The sequence below is a fragment of the Molossus molossus genome, unplaced genomic scaffold, assembly GCF_014108415.1.
Source record: "Molossus molossus isolate mMolMol1 unplaced genomic scaffold, mMolMol1.p scaffold_m16_p_4, whole genome shotgun sequence".
NCBI classification, from domain to species: domain Eukaryota; kingdom Metazoa; phylum Chordata; class Mammalia; order Chiroptera; family Molossidae; genus Molossus; species Molossus molossus.
In genome coordinates, this window is record NW_023425377.1 from 35,662,483 (window position 1) to 35,679,957 (window position 17,475).

At 38.6% G+C, this 17,475-nt stretch overlaps 1 protein-coding gene across 1 annotated transcript; it reads right to left on the reverse strand.

Annotated features, from left to right (window-relative positions):
* Nucleotides 1-10,050: 10,050 nt before the first annotated feature.
* Nucleotides 10,051-11,224, reverse strand: LOC118643532 (neuropeptide Y receptor type 6). The gene has a single exon (XM_036281638.1). The coding sequence runs from the start codon at nt 11,164-11,166 to the stop codon at nt 10,051-10,053; it is 1,116 nt and encodes a 371-aa protein (XP_036137531.1). The 5' UTR covers nt 11,167-11,224.
* Between the last annotated feature and the right edge of the window lie 6,251 nt (nt 11,225-17,475).

Genomic DNA, 17,475 nt, shown 5'->3' on the forward strand with positions numbered 1-17,475 from the left:
TAAAAACAAGAACCTGCTGCCAGTGCATTGGATGCACAACGACAAGGGCTGGATCACGAAGCAACTGTCATCGGACTGGTTCCATGAGTGCTTCATCCCCAAGTCAAGCTGTATCTCATGGAGAAGGTACTTGAATTGAATACCCTTCTCCTCGTGGACAATGCTGGAGGTCATGCGATAGACCTATCCTATGATGGTGTGCGGATCGAGTTCCTTCCTACCAACATCACTTCGCTGATCCAGCCCATGGATCAAGGCATTATTTGCATGTTCAAGGCCCTCTACACGCGAAACACCCTGCAGCACCTTGTCGAAGGCATGGACCTTGAGGAGAACTTCTGTTGAAGGAGTACTGGCGGCAGTACAGCATTGCGACCTATCTGAAGAATATCCAGGTCTTGTTGAGGACATAAAGACGGAGACCGTGAAGGCCAGCTGGAAGATGTTGTGGCCTGAGATTGTCCACACCCCAGAGGATATAAGCAACTCAGCAGTCAGTTAGGCTAGCCCAGATGCTGGGAGGAGAAGGTTTCGTGGATATGACCCACGTATGATGTGGATGAGCTGCTAGAGACACATTCGGATCCCTTAACTGATGAGAATCTGGTGGAGATGACTAAGTCTGCGAGTGAGTAGGAGGAAGAGCAGCCAAAGGTTCCTGGGGGTCAGGAGAAGGAAGTTGGCCTTACACTTGAGCGTCTCTTGCAAGTCGTGAAAACTCTTAAGGTAGGACAGGACATGATTGGCGAATGGGACCCACAAATGATTCATGCATTTCAGTTCCGGAATGCACTTGATGGAGCAATAGAACCCTACAAAAGCCTCCTCACGCATATGAAAAGACAGCGTCAGCAACTGCCTATCACGATGTTCTTCAGCTATGCACCCAGACACCCACTGCCTACTCCTACTACTCCTTCAGTGGAAGACGACGATGATGCACGTGCTGAAGATACTGCACCACCTGAAGACTCTCCTATTGAGGTCGTGCCTTCAGAGGAGCAGTAACCTTGTTCTTCTTTGCTGTGCAGTACATCTCTTCATCTTCATCGCTTCATCATCAAACAAGTTGCACTATTTTCATAGGTTAGTGATTGTGTGTATGAACTGTGTGTTGTGTAATTAAATGTACAATAATAATAATATGATATTTGTAACATCTAATATGTCTTATTTTCTCTTATTTTGTCTAATATATTGGGTAATACGAGTGTAATGGTAACTAAAGGGTGTTATTTCATGTCTAGAGGGCTCTAATAATGTTAAAAACATATTTAGAAGGTCGTAAACAGGTTTTCTATGCTCTAATTGCAAATATATTCAATTTATAAATAAAGAATCCTACTTCGTGGAAATTCATTTATTGCAGTAGAGTCTGGAACTGATTAACTGCGATAAACGAGGGCCGACTGTACTGACTAATCTTTTCTCTGGATATTCTGCCTCGTTTTTTGTTTTTGTTTTCTTTTTTCTCCTCCTCTTGTTCCTCTTCCAGTTTCTCTTTTGCATTCTTTTCTTTTTCTTCTTCTTTTTCTCCTTCTCTTCATTTTTTATTTCTTCTTCTTCCATCTTTACTATGATTCCTATTTGATTGCTTTGGATTTTGATCACAAGGCATAACTGGTTGTTTCTATATAGCAAGATTCAGATTGGGCTCCAGTGTGGGGAGGCAGCTTGAAAGGTACCAGAGACATACAGGGAAGAACTCTGTTGTTTGGCATCAGGGCTAGAGCTGGAGGGGCAGCTTTTCCCTAGAGAGATGTGTTGGTGGAGGCTGTTGTTCCTTTGGTGAGCCCTTCCCCTCAAACTGTTTTCTAATGTGGTTATACCATTTTAGATCCCACCAGTAGCTTATGAGGAAGCTTACATCCTTGCTAACTCTTGGTATGTGTCAGTCAATTTTAGCCATTCTAACAGATGTATACTACTTAGTACCTAGTGGTTTTCATTTAGATTTCCCTAATGGTTAATGAGCATGAGCATCTTTTCATGCACTTATTTGTCATCTGTATATCTTCTTTATTGAAATGTCTGTTCAATTTCTCTGCCTATTTATAATATCAGGTTTTTTTCTTAGTTTTTGAGAGTTCTTTATATATTTTGGACACAAGTATTATTTCAGATTAATACTTTACAACTATTATTTCCCAGTCTGGCTTGTCTTTTCATTCTCTTATCAGTCATTCACAAGCAGGAGTTTAAAATTTTGATGAGGTCCAGATTATCAATTTGTTCTTTAAAGGATTGTTCTTTAGGTGTTGTATCTAAGAAATCTTTGTCTAGCTCAGTATCACAGTGTTCTTTCCCCCTCCCTATGTTTTCTTCCACAAGTTTTATAACTTAAACATTTTACCTTTAGGTCTGTGATCCATTTGAGTTTTCATATGGTATGAGGTATGAATCAAAGGTCTTTTTTTTGCATATGGATATCCAGTTGTTCCAACCATTTGTTGAAGAATGTCTTATAATTTTTCAGATTTAAAAATCTCTATAAGCCCTGATAGTTCCATTTTACAGATAAGAAAACAGACTTAGACAAGTGAAGTGACTTGCCCAAGGGCATATAGCTAGCTAGTGTTAGATCTTGGCCTAGAACCCAGGTCTACCAATTCCCAGTTCATTCATTTGATTACTTTTTATTTTTATTTTTGTTTGTTTTCTTTTTATTTACCAATCTGTATAGTCTTGGTCAGTAATCAGATACCCCCTGGATTTCCTGGGAAAGCTAGGGAATTAGATTCTGATGAAAAGACATAGTCCCACTTGTCTCTTTCTAAACACAAAACCATGTTGTAATTGTCTGGATTACTTACAGTCCCCCCTCAAACAGTATATTCCTCAAGATCAGGGACCCAGTCTTATTGTTCTCTTTATCTCCAAAGTCTAGCAAAGAACTTGGCAGATACTCAGTAAATGATAGTTGAATGGTGAGTGAAAGAGGATGGGATTTAACATAGATCAGTATTTACCATTGTGTGACTTTAGGCAACTTGCTTAACTAACAGTTTCCTCATTTGTAAACTGGATAACATTATCTGCATATGATATGTTTAGAATTAAGTAAGTTACTGAATGGAGGGACAAGATGAGTGACAGATGGCCCTTTGGACTCTGTGATTTAGTAACAGCTTAGAATACAGAGTATAGAATTAAAAAGAAGTTAAGAACATAACCAGCATCATCTCTGCCTGGCTAAATTCTAATCATCTTTTGGATCTCAGTTTAAAAATTATTTCTTCCAGGAAGATTCCCTTTCTACTTCCTGTCCCCATTTTCCCCTGATGAGGTTAGTTCTTTCTGCTAACTGCATTCATAATTTGTATTCTTTATTATAGCACTTTTTACTTTTTTAAAAAAGTATCATCTCTGATTGTAATCTCCATGAAGGCAGGGAATTATGTGATCTTTGCTCACTATTGTATGTAATCATGATGCTTAAGATATTTGCTGAATGAGTGATGCATTTTACAGATGAGGAACTGGAAGCTTAGTAAGGATGATAGATTGCCCAAACTCTGAGCTAGACCCAACTCTCTTGACTTTTTGTATGACAGCTGCCTCATGGATAGGCATTTTGGATTCTTAGTCTTCTTTTCCTTTTTAAAAGTATTTATCTTTTTCACACCCATTTGAAAAAATTATACAAATAATACACGTTCCTAGTAGAATGTTTAGAAAATTCAGATAAGCAAATGGTTAAAAAAAAAAAAAAAAAAAAAAGAAGTGTTAGAGGAAGGGAAGTTAGAAGGCAAGATAGAACAAGGGAAAAGAAATAGAGATATGTCACCCAAAGTCTAATCACCTGGGGATAAACACTGATAACATTTTGAAATATTTCTTTTCAGAAAATTTTCAGGTGGTTTGCACAGATGTGCACATATGTGTGTTCTTATGCATGCGTGCACACAGACAATTTGTCTTTTTATTTATTTATTTTATTTTTGTTACAGATGTTTCTCCTTTTTTCCCCCATTGACACCCTCCTCCTGTTTTTATTTATTTTTTATTATTTGTTTTTATTCCTCACCTGAGGATATTTTTCTATGTATCTTCAGACAGAGTGGGAGGAAGTGAGAAGGAGAGAAAGGGAGAGAGAGAGAAACATTGACATGAGAGAGACACATCGACTGGTTGCCTCCCACACTGACCCTGGGTCGGAGAGGAAGTGCAACCGAGGTACATGCCCTTGACCGGAATTGAACCCATGATTCATTGGTCCACGGGCTGATATTCTAACTGCTGAGGCAAACCAGCCAGGGCTGTCTTTGTTTTTTAAATCGGAGGAAATAGAAAGGTGTAAAACTGGAGTTAGGAGCTCCGGTTGCTGTTAAAAAGAAAAGGCAGAAGGCTTTTTCTGGGATCCCAGGATGAGGAAGACTGCCTCCAAATCATAACTCAGCAACTTTTGCTTTCAGGTTTTATGTTTCGTTAGTGGAGAAAAAATTGGCTCACTGAAAAAGACAAAGTTATTCCCTGCTTTGGTCTTTTATGGAGAGTCTTTTTGTTTTAAATCCTCACCCAAGAATATTTTTCTATTTATCTTCAGATAGAGTGAGAGGGAGAGAGAGAGAGAAACATCGACTGGTTGCCTCCTGCATGACCCCCAACCAGGGCTACTGGCTCCAACCGCTGAGCCAAACCGGCCAGGGCTGGTTTTCCTTCTAATAGAATCATAATGGAGTCCACTCTCCTGGAAGCTGGTTACCCTGGAAGATTAGCCTTTCATTTCTGAAAGTTGTTTGCTCCAAAAATCTGTCAACTTAGTTAACTGGGAATTAATAGGGCATTTTGTTCCATTCCCAGGACCTGCCCAGGTTGCTGACTCTTATTGACACACTGTTGTTGGCAAATAACATTTGAGCCATAAAAGCACATTTTGCCCTTGAGCTTCCCCTTGAATCAAGATGTGTTTGTATCTGTCTTCCCGCCAGTGCAGATTTCCTGAGCACTCTTATAGTTCAGATGGAATTTGATATTCTGCTGCGTCAGGTACTGAGTTCAGAAAGTTAGTTCAGACCCCACTTACTACTCAGGTCCACATACCACTTTTTTTTTTAAATCCTCACCCAAGGACATTTTTCCATTTTTTGTTCAGATAGAGTGGGAGGGAGAGAGAGACCGAGAGAAACAGAGAAACATCGATGTGAAAGGGACACATCGAGTGGTTGCCACCTGCACAACCATGCCAGGGCCGGGGACAAACTGCAACCGAGGTACGTGCCCTTAGCGGGAACCGAACCCGGGTCTCTCTGGACCACATGTCGATGCTCTAACCGCTGAGCCAAACCTGCCAGGGCCACACACCACTTCTAAGCAAAGATTTGTTATCCCCAGATTTACTCTACATCTACAATTTGAAAATATTGATTGAGTCCCCATTTTGTGCTAGATGCCATACTTGGCACGAGAACCACTACAGTAAATAAGACTCAGTCCCTGCCTTCAAAGAGCTCATGTCCTGTGAAGCAGACATACATGTAAATGAACCTTCATGGTTCTACGTGGTAGTATACAAGAGCAGTGACTAGGGAGTCCTAACAGCCCTTGGGGATCAGAGGAGGTTTTTAAGAAACATTTATACTTAGTCCTGAAGGACTGAGGATTTTGCAGTCTATTGACATTCCTATAACTTCTGCAATTAGGATTGTGTTTTTATACTCTTACTGGATAATTAGTAAAACAGGTTCGAAAACATTCAGGCATTTAGTAAGTAATTACTGCTTAGTTTGTTTTATAAAAAATAACTTTTAAAATCTATATGTGTTAAATGATTTTCCCTTGCCTAGTCCTATCTTAAATATTTTAAGGGGGCAGTGAGGGGCTGATATCGAAGAAATAAAAGATGTAGGTCACAGTCTCTGAAAGTTCAGAGTCTAGTTGAGAAGAAGAGATTTATCTATCTAAAACAGAGAACAGCAGGAAACAGTCATTGACCAGATGTAAGATGCATGCTTTCTCGTCACCAGCACCGCACACCCTTTCAGTTCTCCTGCAGGAGAACCAGTATCCCAGCTTCAACAAGGAGTTTGATTTGGGCACAGAACCAGGGGAAAGGGACCTGCTTTCCCTTCCTTAGCCCACTGGAAATGTTCATTGTCTTCTTTCTCCAGTTTATTGAATGAACACATTTATTGCATAGATAACTTCAGGGAGGATTTTAGAAATTCCTGGTCATATCAGTCTTGAAATACTCCTTGATCCTTCATCTAGTATATTTCCTCTTCTCTTCCCAGTATATTCTTACTTATGGTTATAAAGATAAATTGAGTTCTCCGTTGATATTAACTATGCCTCCAGTTATTCTCACCTTTCCTTTAGGCAACTCTCAACCAGAAGGAAAGCCTTCAAAACTAAGACACCAAATTACCTCTCTGGTATGTTGTAAACTCTTTAAGGCCGTGTTTTACACTTTTTATATACCTAACACAGTGCTAAGTACATAGAACTTAGTATACTTTTCTTGATTTTTTTTTATTCCACAAAAGCCAAAGCTTACAGTAAGAGATAGGGACTCTTTTCATTGGGTTGATGAACTATGCTGTTCATGCTCAGCATAGAGTGGGGAGCAAGTTCTTTGAGTTGAAGCCTCATACTGATCTGTCAAATCTGTTTTAAATTTTTTTATTTTATTTTATTTTTGTATCCTCACCCGAGGACATTTTTCCGTTTTTTATTCAGATAGAGTGGGAGGGAGAGAGAGGAAGAGAGAGAGAGAGAGAGAGAGAGAGAGAGAGAGAGAGAGAAACATCGATGTGAAAGGGACACATTGAGTGGTTGCCACCCACACGACCAACCAGGGCTGGGGACAAACTGCAACCGAGGTACATGCCCTTAGCGGGAACCAAACCCAGGTCTCTCTGGACCACAGGCCGACGCTCTAACCACTGAGCCAAACCGGCCAGGGCTGTCAAGTCTTTTATACCTTTTTCAGAACTTCACATTTCCATGCACATTTATAATGAACCACATTTAAACCACATTTGAGTATTCTGTATTTTAAATCATTTATGTTGCTGATTCTCTCTGTTAGAAATTGTTGATTGTAACTCCTGGGGAATCTTTAGAAATAGGCAGAGAGAAAACTTAAGGGACTTATTGCAAGAATGTTCTTAGCATTTTCTCATTCAACTCTGGTTCACTAGACAGACACTTTGAGAATTGTTAATTTACTAATTTTTTGAGGTGACAAATATTTATCCACTAATAGTTGTCTTCTCTGGAAACTTTTCAAGATAGGAGATACTACTTTCAATCCAAAATGATTTGAGGTGAGGGGATGGGGGAACAGATCTTTGGAGCACTGACTAGAGGAAACTGTATTTTTAGGGCTAGCTGGCAGACATGATGACGTTCCAATCTCAGGGGAAGTCCTAGAAAGGAAAATATAGGTATATGTGACAACTGGGGAGGGGCAAGTGAGAAAATGAAGCTTTATTTTATTTAAAGTGGTTTGACAGTAGTCCATATTGGTGTGAACCATCCATAAATACTGCAAAAACAGGAAATGAGGTTGACTTTCCTGAAATCTTTCTCTGTTTCCTCTCAAAAATGAGTTTTACCTCCACCGGGTCCTTACAAAACTTGGTTTATAGTCCCATTATACCTTCTCAAATAGCTACTTACTGACTTGTGTTCTGCTACCTGTCAGAATGCAAAAGAGTTTAAAAAGTAGATTTAGTTCAACAGTTTTTTGAGGTAAAAATAAACACAAAAAGGACTATTATTGATAGTTATATCATTAGAGACTTTTGTTTCATTGAACTTCAAGAAAAGTTTAGAAGATAAAAAGCAGTTTTTTAGCAGAGGAAAAATCTCTTCTCACCGAGCCAGAAAGAATACCATAATATTTACTCATAGATTGGAGATCTCTTCTGAATGTTTAGGCTAGGGACCAGGGTTACAGGAAAGAGCCTGGGGGTGAGGGAGGGGGTAGTATCAGAATTTGATGAAAGCCTTTCTGCTTTCAGTGGCTTGATCAGAATCATTTTAATAATGGAAACTAGAATCAATATATCTTTATCAAGGAAGTAAAATATTACTTTAGTCCTTTGTTGTTGTTGTTGTTAATCCTCACTCGAGGATATTTTTCCATTGATTTTTGGGGGGGAGGGGCATCCATGTAAGAGAGACACATCGATTGGTTGCTTCTTGCACGACCCCAACTGGGGCTGGGGAATTGAACCCGCAACCCCAGTATGTGCCCTTGACTGGAATGAACCCTCGACTCTTCAGTCCTGGGGCCAACACTCTAACCTCTAAGCCAAACCGGCCAGGGCACATTAGTCATAATTATGGTACTAATCACTGTCTGTCAGAAGAGATAGAAAATGTATCTAGGGAGAGTTGACTGCTTTCTGGGCTAAGTGGCTATAGTCCTGTACCTTTAAGATTCTAAGCTGACACCATTTGAAGTTGGTTTTTAGATACAAGTTTTTATTTGCAGCTTATTCTGTAAGACTGTTATACTTTATTTCATTTTGGTGTCTTGTGGTGCTTTTGTTGTTATTTTCCCCCCAAATTATATAACAGAGAATAGAAATCCTGAAGAGAAGGAAAAGACAGAGAGAGGTAGGGAGGGAGGCAGGGAGGAAAGCAAAAAGAGAGAGGAAGAGAGAGAGAAAGGTATCTTTCAGGAGGGGAAAACATGAAGGCTAATGTGCAAGAAAAAAAAAAACACAATGAAAAAATCACAGGTTTTAAGAGAAACATTACTTTTTATTAAAATGAAAGGAGAAAATACAGTTACATTTTAAACATACAAGTAAGCTGCAGCTCAAATGTAGTAGTATAAGGAATATTTATCAAAAGAAATAAAGTCATGATTTAGTAGAAGTCACTGAGTGAATGGCTATTTGAATAGTAGCTTGGTATTCTTTCTGAAAACAATCTAGCTAATTGTCTTATATAAGTGACCCTGGGGATGAGGAATTTTAAAAAGTCTTAAGATTTTCCAGAGCTTTAAAAAATCTGGAGCTAATTATAGAAGTGCTACTGGTGACTTCCCTCTGGCCCAATGATAGAGTCATAGTAACCTCTACTTAATATACATAAAAAATTGCCCTGGCCGGTTTGGCTCAGCGGTTAGAGCGTTGGCCTGCGGTCCAGAGATACCCGGGTTTGGTTCCCGCTAAGGGCATGTACCTCAGTTGCATTTTGCCCCCAGCCCTGGTTGGATTGTGCGGGTGGCAGCCACTAGATGTGCACCTTTCACGTCGATGTTTCTCTCTCTCTTCTTCCCACTCTATCTGAACAAAAAAATGGAAAAATGTCCTCAGGTGAGGATAAAAAATATATATATATAAAATTAAGGATAAAAAGCCATTCTGAAATGAAGGTTCTATTTACATTGGTTATTAATAACTTTGTTAATATGATTTTTAGTATAAATGGAGTGTAAAAGAGTAGGTGGCCAGTTCTAGTGGTGCTAATAGCATTGTTAGTGAAAGGGTGCTGTTACCATAAACTAGAGAATCTGATTTAGGCATTGGAATAAATTATAATTACAATACTTAGTTTAAATATTAAGTTAAAACCATTTCTTTAATTTCCAATCCAAAGTTTGGCAGCTAATTAATAAATTATGGTGGGGCCTTACTGAGTTTGCTAATTAATTGAATACGTATATGGTTGAAAGTTATAATTTCCATATCTACAAGAAACTGTTTCAACACTAAGGAGGTATAGAATTGTTTTTACTAGACATATCATTAATAATGACTTCTGTGGATATTCCATTGACTAATAGTATCTGGGAACTTTGTTCCCTGATCATCAGTACTGCTTACCTCTCTTGCTTTTTTACTCTCATTCTTTGCTACAAATGATGACAGCTAAGTTGTTTGGGTTATTCTAAGACAGAAAGGATGGTGTGTATGTGTTTGTGTGTTTGGGGGAGGGCATATACAGGTTTGGCCTAAAGCAAAACTGGGTAGCTCTTGTAACTCTTTTTTTTTGGTTCTGGCTTCTTTTTTATGAATCTTGCTCTATCCCCAGCTATTACCTCTTCATCTACCATTCAAGAAGGGCTTTTGTATTAAGTATTAACAATTTTTATATACCTGTTGATGTAGCAGCCAATCTTAATGATCCCTTTGATTCATCTGTGTGCACAGTGGAGATGACAATATTTTCATATCTTTCTTGAGGTGTAAAGCACCAGCAGTGGTGAATAAGCACCACCAGGTCCTTCTGGAAATTTTTGTTGAGAAAGCCGTAAAAGAGAGGGTTTATGCATGTAGAAACCATAGCAACCAAGTGGCAAATTACAAATACCAGGTCATGGTGGCAGCTCATCAACACCTCATGATACCAGTCAAAGATGACATTGAAGATGTTCAAGGGCAACCAGCAGGCCCCAAAGGTCACCACAATAGAGATCAACATCGTGTTGATCCTCTTGTTGTCATTGAGCCGGCTCTCATTTTCTCTCTTCCTGTCTACCTTTCCATTTCTCCTACGGAGGCAGATAACAATCTTCAGGTAGCAGATGAGGATAAAACTCAGAGGGACACAATACTGGAGCAGAAACAGCGAGGTAGTAAAAAGGAGCTGGTTCATTTTGGAGGGCCAGTTCTCTACACAGGCCACCCGGTGGGTGTAGAGGTCAGTGGGGAGAGAGAGGTTGTGGAAAGGTTCATCAGTAAGGTGGTAGGACAGGAAGAATGGAATAGACAACAGAAGAGAAAATAGCCAAATCAAGGTGATACCCCAGTAGGCATGAAATACATTGGGCTTCCAGCCACGGGGGTTCACAATCAGCTGATATCTTTCAACAGCAATTAACACAAGTGAGAATATGGACACAGAAATGGAGACACTCTGCACATAGGAAGTGAGTTTGCACATGGTATCCCCAAATATCCAGTGGTCCATCACAGTATAGATGACAGTAAAAGGGATACACATAACACATACCAAGATGTCAGAGAGCGAAAGATTGGCAATCAGTATGTTGGTGACATTCTGAGCTTCCCTCTGCTTCTTGAAGATGATAATGATGAGAGAGAGATTTCCGAAAAGGCCCACAAGTAAGACCACAGTATAAGCTATGAGTATTAGGAGCAAGGCTAGAGAAGGGGGTCGACAGGACTCAAAGTAGAAAAATGCAGAGTTGTTGCTCTTTACATTGGTTTTATTTGATGCTGGATGGTTTAAGGAAAGTTCCATTTTGTCAGGGTTATGAGAAAGCTTTTCTAAGTTTACTTGTTTTATGGGTGAATATTCTGACCACCAGTTCTTGGGAAGAATTTGCTCTGAGACTTCCAAGGAGTAATTAGTAGGATTTAATTTTCCTTGATCTTTGTCTGTGCTTGATGGAAATGCACGAATAACTTGAGTACGCTCTTGAAATCCTAAAAAATTAAACATAATGCAGAATATTAATGTAAGTTCTTAACAACCTGGACAGTTCTATAGATGGGAAAATGTCCCTGAGAAGATGTAGATAGATATCCAGAAGATCTCTCTCTATTCCTTGTCCTCCTCTCATCTCAGAATTTTTTTTTTTTGTCCCACCAGCATAGTTTTCAGAGCTAATGAGTAAGGAAATATAACAGCATTCTGTTAACTGCATAAGGCAGCCCAAATATACATTTCTATCCCTGTCACCTTCTGTCTCATGTGTGTGTGCCATGGAGGCCAGAGTAGTATGTTTGGAGTTGAGTTCCGTTAGAGCATCACAGCTTGGTCTCTGTATGACTTTGGCATAAATCAATTAGCTTTTCTGCTCAGTTTTCTTATCTATAAAAATGTCTGTTTGGTTGTTGTAAGGATTAAATGAAAACATGCAACTGAATTTGTTTCTCAGCCCCAAAGTAGAGCACATAGTAGGTGTTCAATATATGTGTGCTGAATCAGATTTGTCACCTCCCCTGCCCAGAGCTAGCCTTTATTCTTAGGGGGCTAGAATCACAGATCATGCCTGGTATGGAATAGCTTATGACTTCTCTTTTTGGTACTTCCTCCAGTCTCTGGGGCTGAAGCCATACTCTGCACAAGCAGTTTCTAGGTACACTACTCAGATTCTGGAGATCAAGGCATAGGGGTAAGCTAGTGCCTAGTGAACTATTACTCAGAATTAACTTTATTTAGAAAGCATTCTCCAATTCTCCCTCCCTCTGAGTCCTTTCTTCTGACTTCCAGAGGAAAGCGAGACCCTGATCCTGTGACTCAACATGGCTTAGGGTGGTCTTGTTCAGTAGAATTACTCATACCAGGATATACAACAGACTTGGTGATCTCCTTACCATTCTCAGTGCTGAGATTTCTAGCCTAAAGAAGACACACTGAAAGAGGGCAAAGGAAAAAAAAATTACCCTTCATCTTGATTTATTCTTTAGGAATGTGAGGAAAACATAAATAATATTGATAAGGGAAGCTGAGCAATAGGAAAGAAAGAGAACAAACTTCTATTTGCTGTTTGAAATTACCCTGACTTGCTCTCACATTCTCTCTGAGTTCAAAGGCTTAGCAGATTCTTATTGGAAAGAAATCACCTCAAGAATAACTGTTATGTCTGTCATGATTTTAACAATAGATACCACAATGAGGAATACCATAAAAATACCACAGATGAATAGAAGCTGTTGATAAAGACAGTATATTTTATGAAGAAAGACCCAAGGAACTGATCTATTGCTCAGATGTGGTACAGTGATAAGTAGAAATAGCAAAATTAGAAAAAAACAGTGGTGTTTGAAATGAAGATTTAGGGCTCAGATGATTCAACAAACCTAGAGTTTACAGGTATTGGCTGAAGGAGAATATCCGATTTAAGCTCTTTATGACAGTCAATGGACTAGAAATAAAAAGGAGAAATAAAAAGCCTTGATTGTTTATTAGAGACCTTCTGTCAAGCAAGTTTCACTTGGAGAAAGAAAGGAATGAAAAGGAAATAGGCAATGGCTATATATACAGTTTGGTAGGCTTAGAATGAGCACTAGACTTCTTTCAGTCCTGCTGCTAACTAGCTGTTTTGATTTTGGGCAAGTCAGTTCCCTTCTCTGGGCCTCAATTTCTTCATCTTTCAAAAGAAATTTTAAAAATTGCCTCCCTATTTTATACCTTGGTATAAGGGCGAGTGAAATAATGTATAAACATCCGATAAGTACTGTGCAAATTCATGTGCTTATTAGTGTTGTTGTTGTTATCCTTGTTGAGTACTCCAGAGAGAGAACCGAGTGCTTTCATATTTGTTGTACTATTTATTTCTCCAATATCAAGTTTTCTGGGAAGAGGTGGGATTTAAAAAAAAAAAATTGATTCTTTTAGCGAGAGAGAAAGAGAAAGAGAGATAGAAACATCGATGTGAGAGAGATACATCAACTGGCTGCCTCCTTCACACTCCCCACTAGGAATCCTGCAACTCAGGCATGTGCCCTGACCAGGAATCAAACTGGGACCTCAGTCCATGGGACGACACTCAATCCACTGAGCCACACTGGCTGGGTGGATTTTTTAATCCATTTTATAGATAGAAATTAAAGTACAGAATGTAGGTCTAAGAGCTTAGCTAAAGCCAAAGAAAAGCAGCAAAGTCTTGTGGGGGTACCCCCGCCCCCCAGCCCTTATTGTTTACAAGAAAGAAATGCTAAATAGTGCTAAGCCTTGATTCATAAAAAAATTCTTGGGATATATTTCTGTTTTAGGAACATTCATCTTTGGCTTATTTGGTTGAAAATGACCAGAAATGTGAGATCTCAAATTACCAAGTGATATTTTGCCCCAAAATAAGTTTAGCATATGTTAGAGGTTTTTAAGTTCAGCCTTCAACTTTATTGCATCTAGCTCATGAGGCAGATGCCTTGAACTGGCTCCATGTATGCCTTTAGTGTAAAAGTACAATATTACATTACATATTTTTGGTAGTGTTTTGTTTAAGAATTTCAAGATGAACACAATAAGAGCATTACTCCACCAAAGTCTCTATATGCTTATTGATTGATTGATTGATTGATTGATTGATTGATTGATTTCTGAATATCTTTTTGTTAGTATGTGTCCTTTCAAGCACTATTTTTGGAGGGGTTTGGGAGGTATGGTCAGGGGTAGAGTTCATGTATGTCTGTCCATTGGTTTCTTTGTGTTTTTTCTTTACCTCTCATTGTCTTCCTCTCTTTCTACCTATCTGTTGTCTCCTTCCCTTATGTTTCCCTCCTTCCCTTAATTTTCCATAACCCAGAAGAAAACTGAAGCATATCTTAGATTATCTGTTATATTTCATTTGGTGCTGTGATGTTTTGACCTGGAGACTCTACAGGTATTCTAATATACCCCTCTCATTTGACAGATGTTGTTGCTTTGCACTTAATTACAAGCAGAACAGGGACTAGAGCCCAAGTCTCCTGGCTCTCAGAGAGTTCTATGTTCTTTCCACTATTTTTGCTGTCTCCTGCTTTGTATTTCTTGAAAAAATTGCTGTATTTCTTGCTCTTAATATTAAAAGTAGGTGAGGAGAACATTTTCTATTTCTTTTTGGTTAATCCTCACCTGAGGATATTTTTCCATTGATTTTTTTTTTTTTTTTAGAGAGAGTGGAAGGGAGGGAGGGAGAGAGAAACATCAATGTGAGAGATTGAACCTGCTACCTAGATACATGCTCTTGAACAGGAATCGAACCTGAGACCCTTTGGTCTGTAGGCTGACGCTCTAACCACAGAGCCAGACTGGCCAGGGCTCTGTTTCTTTTATATTAAAAAATTATTTATGTAACTTTGGGGTGTCTGTGGCTTTGTGAAAAGTGAAATTTTGTGCAACCCCACTCCCCAAATATGTATGTGAAGGTCCCAAAATAGGGCAGGACCACACTGCAAGCATCTCTCCAATAGAACTCCCTCTCTTTTTCTTTAAACCTCTAAGAATACAGATTCTATGGTTGTGTTGATACAAATAACATCTCAAGAATTTCAATGCTGACAAGGTGGGCTGTCTCACTTGATCTTTGCAGTAGTCATGTATTTTAGATAGGAATGATACTTTAAGTCTATCTAGAGCAGACTACTAAGTCACTAGCTACTAAGACCCAGTGACTTTCCAATGGTTGTTTAGTTAGTAGCAGAACCAGGAATAAGACTTCTATTTTTTAAACCACATGCAAAGTAATATTTCTAGTATATTTGATCATTTCATTTAAAAATCAATTAAATTAATCTTTTGTCCCCCATGAAAACATATAGAAATAGAATCTCTGAAAAGATACATCTTAGAGCTTTCCTTAAGAACAAAGGACTATGTTAAGTAACCATAAGAAACATCAAGAAACAAATGCCTACTCTCGTACAGCCTTATTAAAAAGTGTAATTGGTCTGGTTATTCCACATCATGCAAACTCCTTATCCTATTCACCTATTTACCCATTCAAAAAACTACAATTTCATGTCTGTCTATTGCAGAAGTGTGTGCTGCACACTTAAGATTTGGGTATAACATTGGGTTCATCTGTTCTTTTATTACATGTACTTTGATTTTCTCTGCTGGAGATAGTTTATCTGTTTTTTCTTGAATTTGACAATTGCCTGAATCCATATAAAGTGTTAGTGAAAAAAATGGACACATTTCATCTCCCAAGTCTAACAGTTACTTTTAAAATCAAGCCAACACAGATTGTCTGAATTGGATTTAATTTTCTGTGAAGGTTAATAACTGAACTTGTCATTACAGGGATGTTGAGGTTTTTAATTCTTTAAAATATTAACACATTAAATATATCAAGAAAGGAGAACTAAATTCTGCCAATGCAAATAAATATGCCAGGTTTTTAAGTTATTTACAGACAAACAGAAAGTAATTAAAACCTCATTGTGCCTATACTAGCATTTAGTGATTTTTTTTGATAATTTTCTTACAATGGTACATTCTAAAGCTATGGGGTTGTTTTTCAGATCACATAAACAAGAAGATAGCTGGTATAATTAGGCCTGAAAACATGGCAGTTCTAATTTTTAATAATCTTCACATATTTTATTTTATTATTTTTTAAATCCTCACATATTTTTAAATGCAATTATTTTAATATGAAATAAACATTTGAAAAACACATTAGTAAGATTTTTCTTTACCATTGTAGAGGTTTGTTTCCCAGTTTCTTACCTGTTGGAAATTTCTAGCTCTATTGCTATTCTTTTCATCTTCTACATATTTTCTTCACTTCCATGATTTTTCTGTTTTCTTTGTTAAAAGATGGCATGCTTGTCACTTCTCCAAGTCACAACCTCCCTCTCTTCCTTCTTGGCTTCTCTGTCCACCAAACAATCTGTAGCTTCATTTCAGAAACTGCTCCCTGGAGTTGAAATCATCACACGGAGCTCTGGAATCCAGTAGGATCTGAGGCCACTGAAGAGCCAGAAGGGAGGAGTCAGAATCTCAACCCAGTGATATTAGATGTATTTAAAAGATGTGTTCCAAATGTCATTTTCAGTTATCTTGTAGAGCTAATAAGAGAGCATTTTGAAAATCTGTGGTATTTCCTGGCATATATAGGGTGGGCAAAAGTAGGTATACAGTTGTTCATATGGAAAATAATACAAGGACAAACTGCATTGTGTATACTCACAACTGTAAATCTACTTTTGTCCCACTCTGTATAACTAAAATTAAAGCATATAATACAATGAGAGAGAAAATATCATGGCTGCAAGGACTCTGGAGAGATGGGAGTAATTAGAGACTTAGTTCTTTCTTTGAATACTTTTATCAACCACATTGTCTGCTTTGCTTTCCAAGGCTATTAGCTTATAAACTAACTTTTGCAATTAAAAGACTGAAGTTTAACTGATGCAAACAAAATCCTAATGTTTGCTAAATTTTATCACCAATAAGTACAGCAGAAGATTATTCCAAACATCCTCTTAAAAATAAGAAAATGACTCTGAGCCCTGGCTGGTTTGGCTCAGTGGTTAGGGTGTTGACCCACAGACTGAAGGGTCAAGGGTTCAATTCCTGGTCAAGGGGACCCACCTGGATTGCAGGTTTGATCTCTAGTCCCAGTTGGGGTTGTGCGGGAGGCAGGCAACCAATCCACGTGTCTCTCTCATATCAATGTCTCTGTCATATCACTGTCACGCGCTCTCTCTCTCCCCCTCCCTCTCTCCCACTCTCTAAAAATCAATGGAAAGTCCTAGCCAGTCTGGCTCAGTGGTTAGAGAATTGGCCCATGGACCAATGAGTCACTGGTTCAATTCTGATCAAGGGCACATACCTCGGTTGCGGTTCACCCCCCAGCCCTGGTTGGGACCCTGCGGGAGGCAACCAGTTGATGTCTCTCTCTCATGTGGATGTTTCTCTCTCACTCTCTCAAGATAAATAGAAAAATGGCCTCTGGTGAGGATTGAAAAAATAAATAAGTAAAAATAAAAATCAATGGAAAAATATCCTTGGGTAAGGATTAACAAAACAAACAAACAAAAAATGACTCTGATTTCACTATTTCTTAATTTCTCATGCTCATTCCAGACTTTCTTTGGAAAGGGATACAGGACT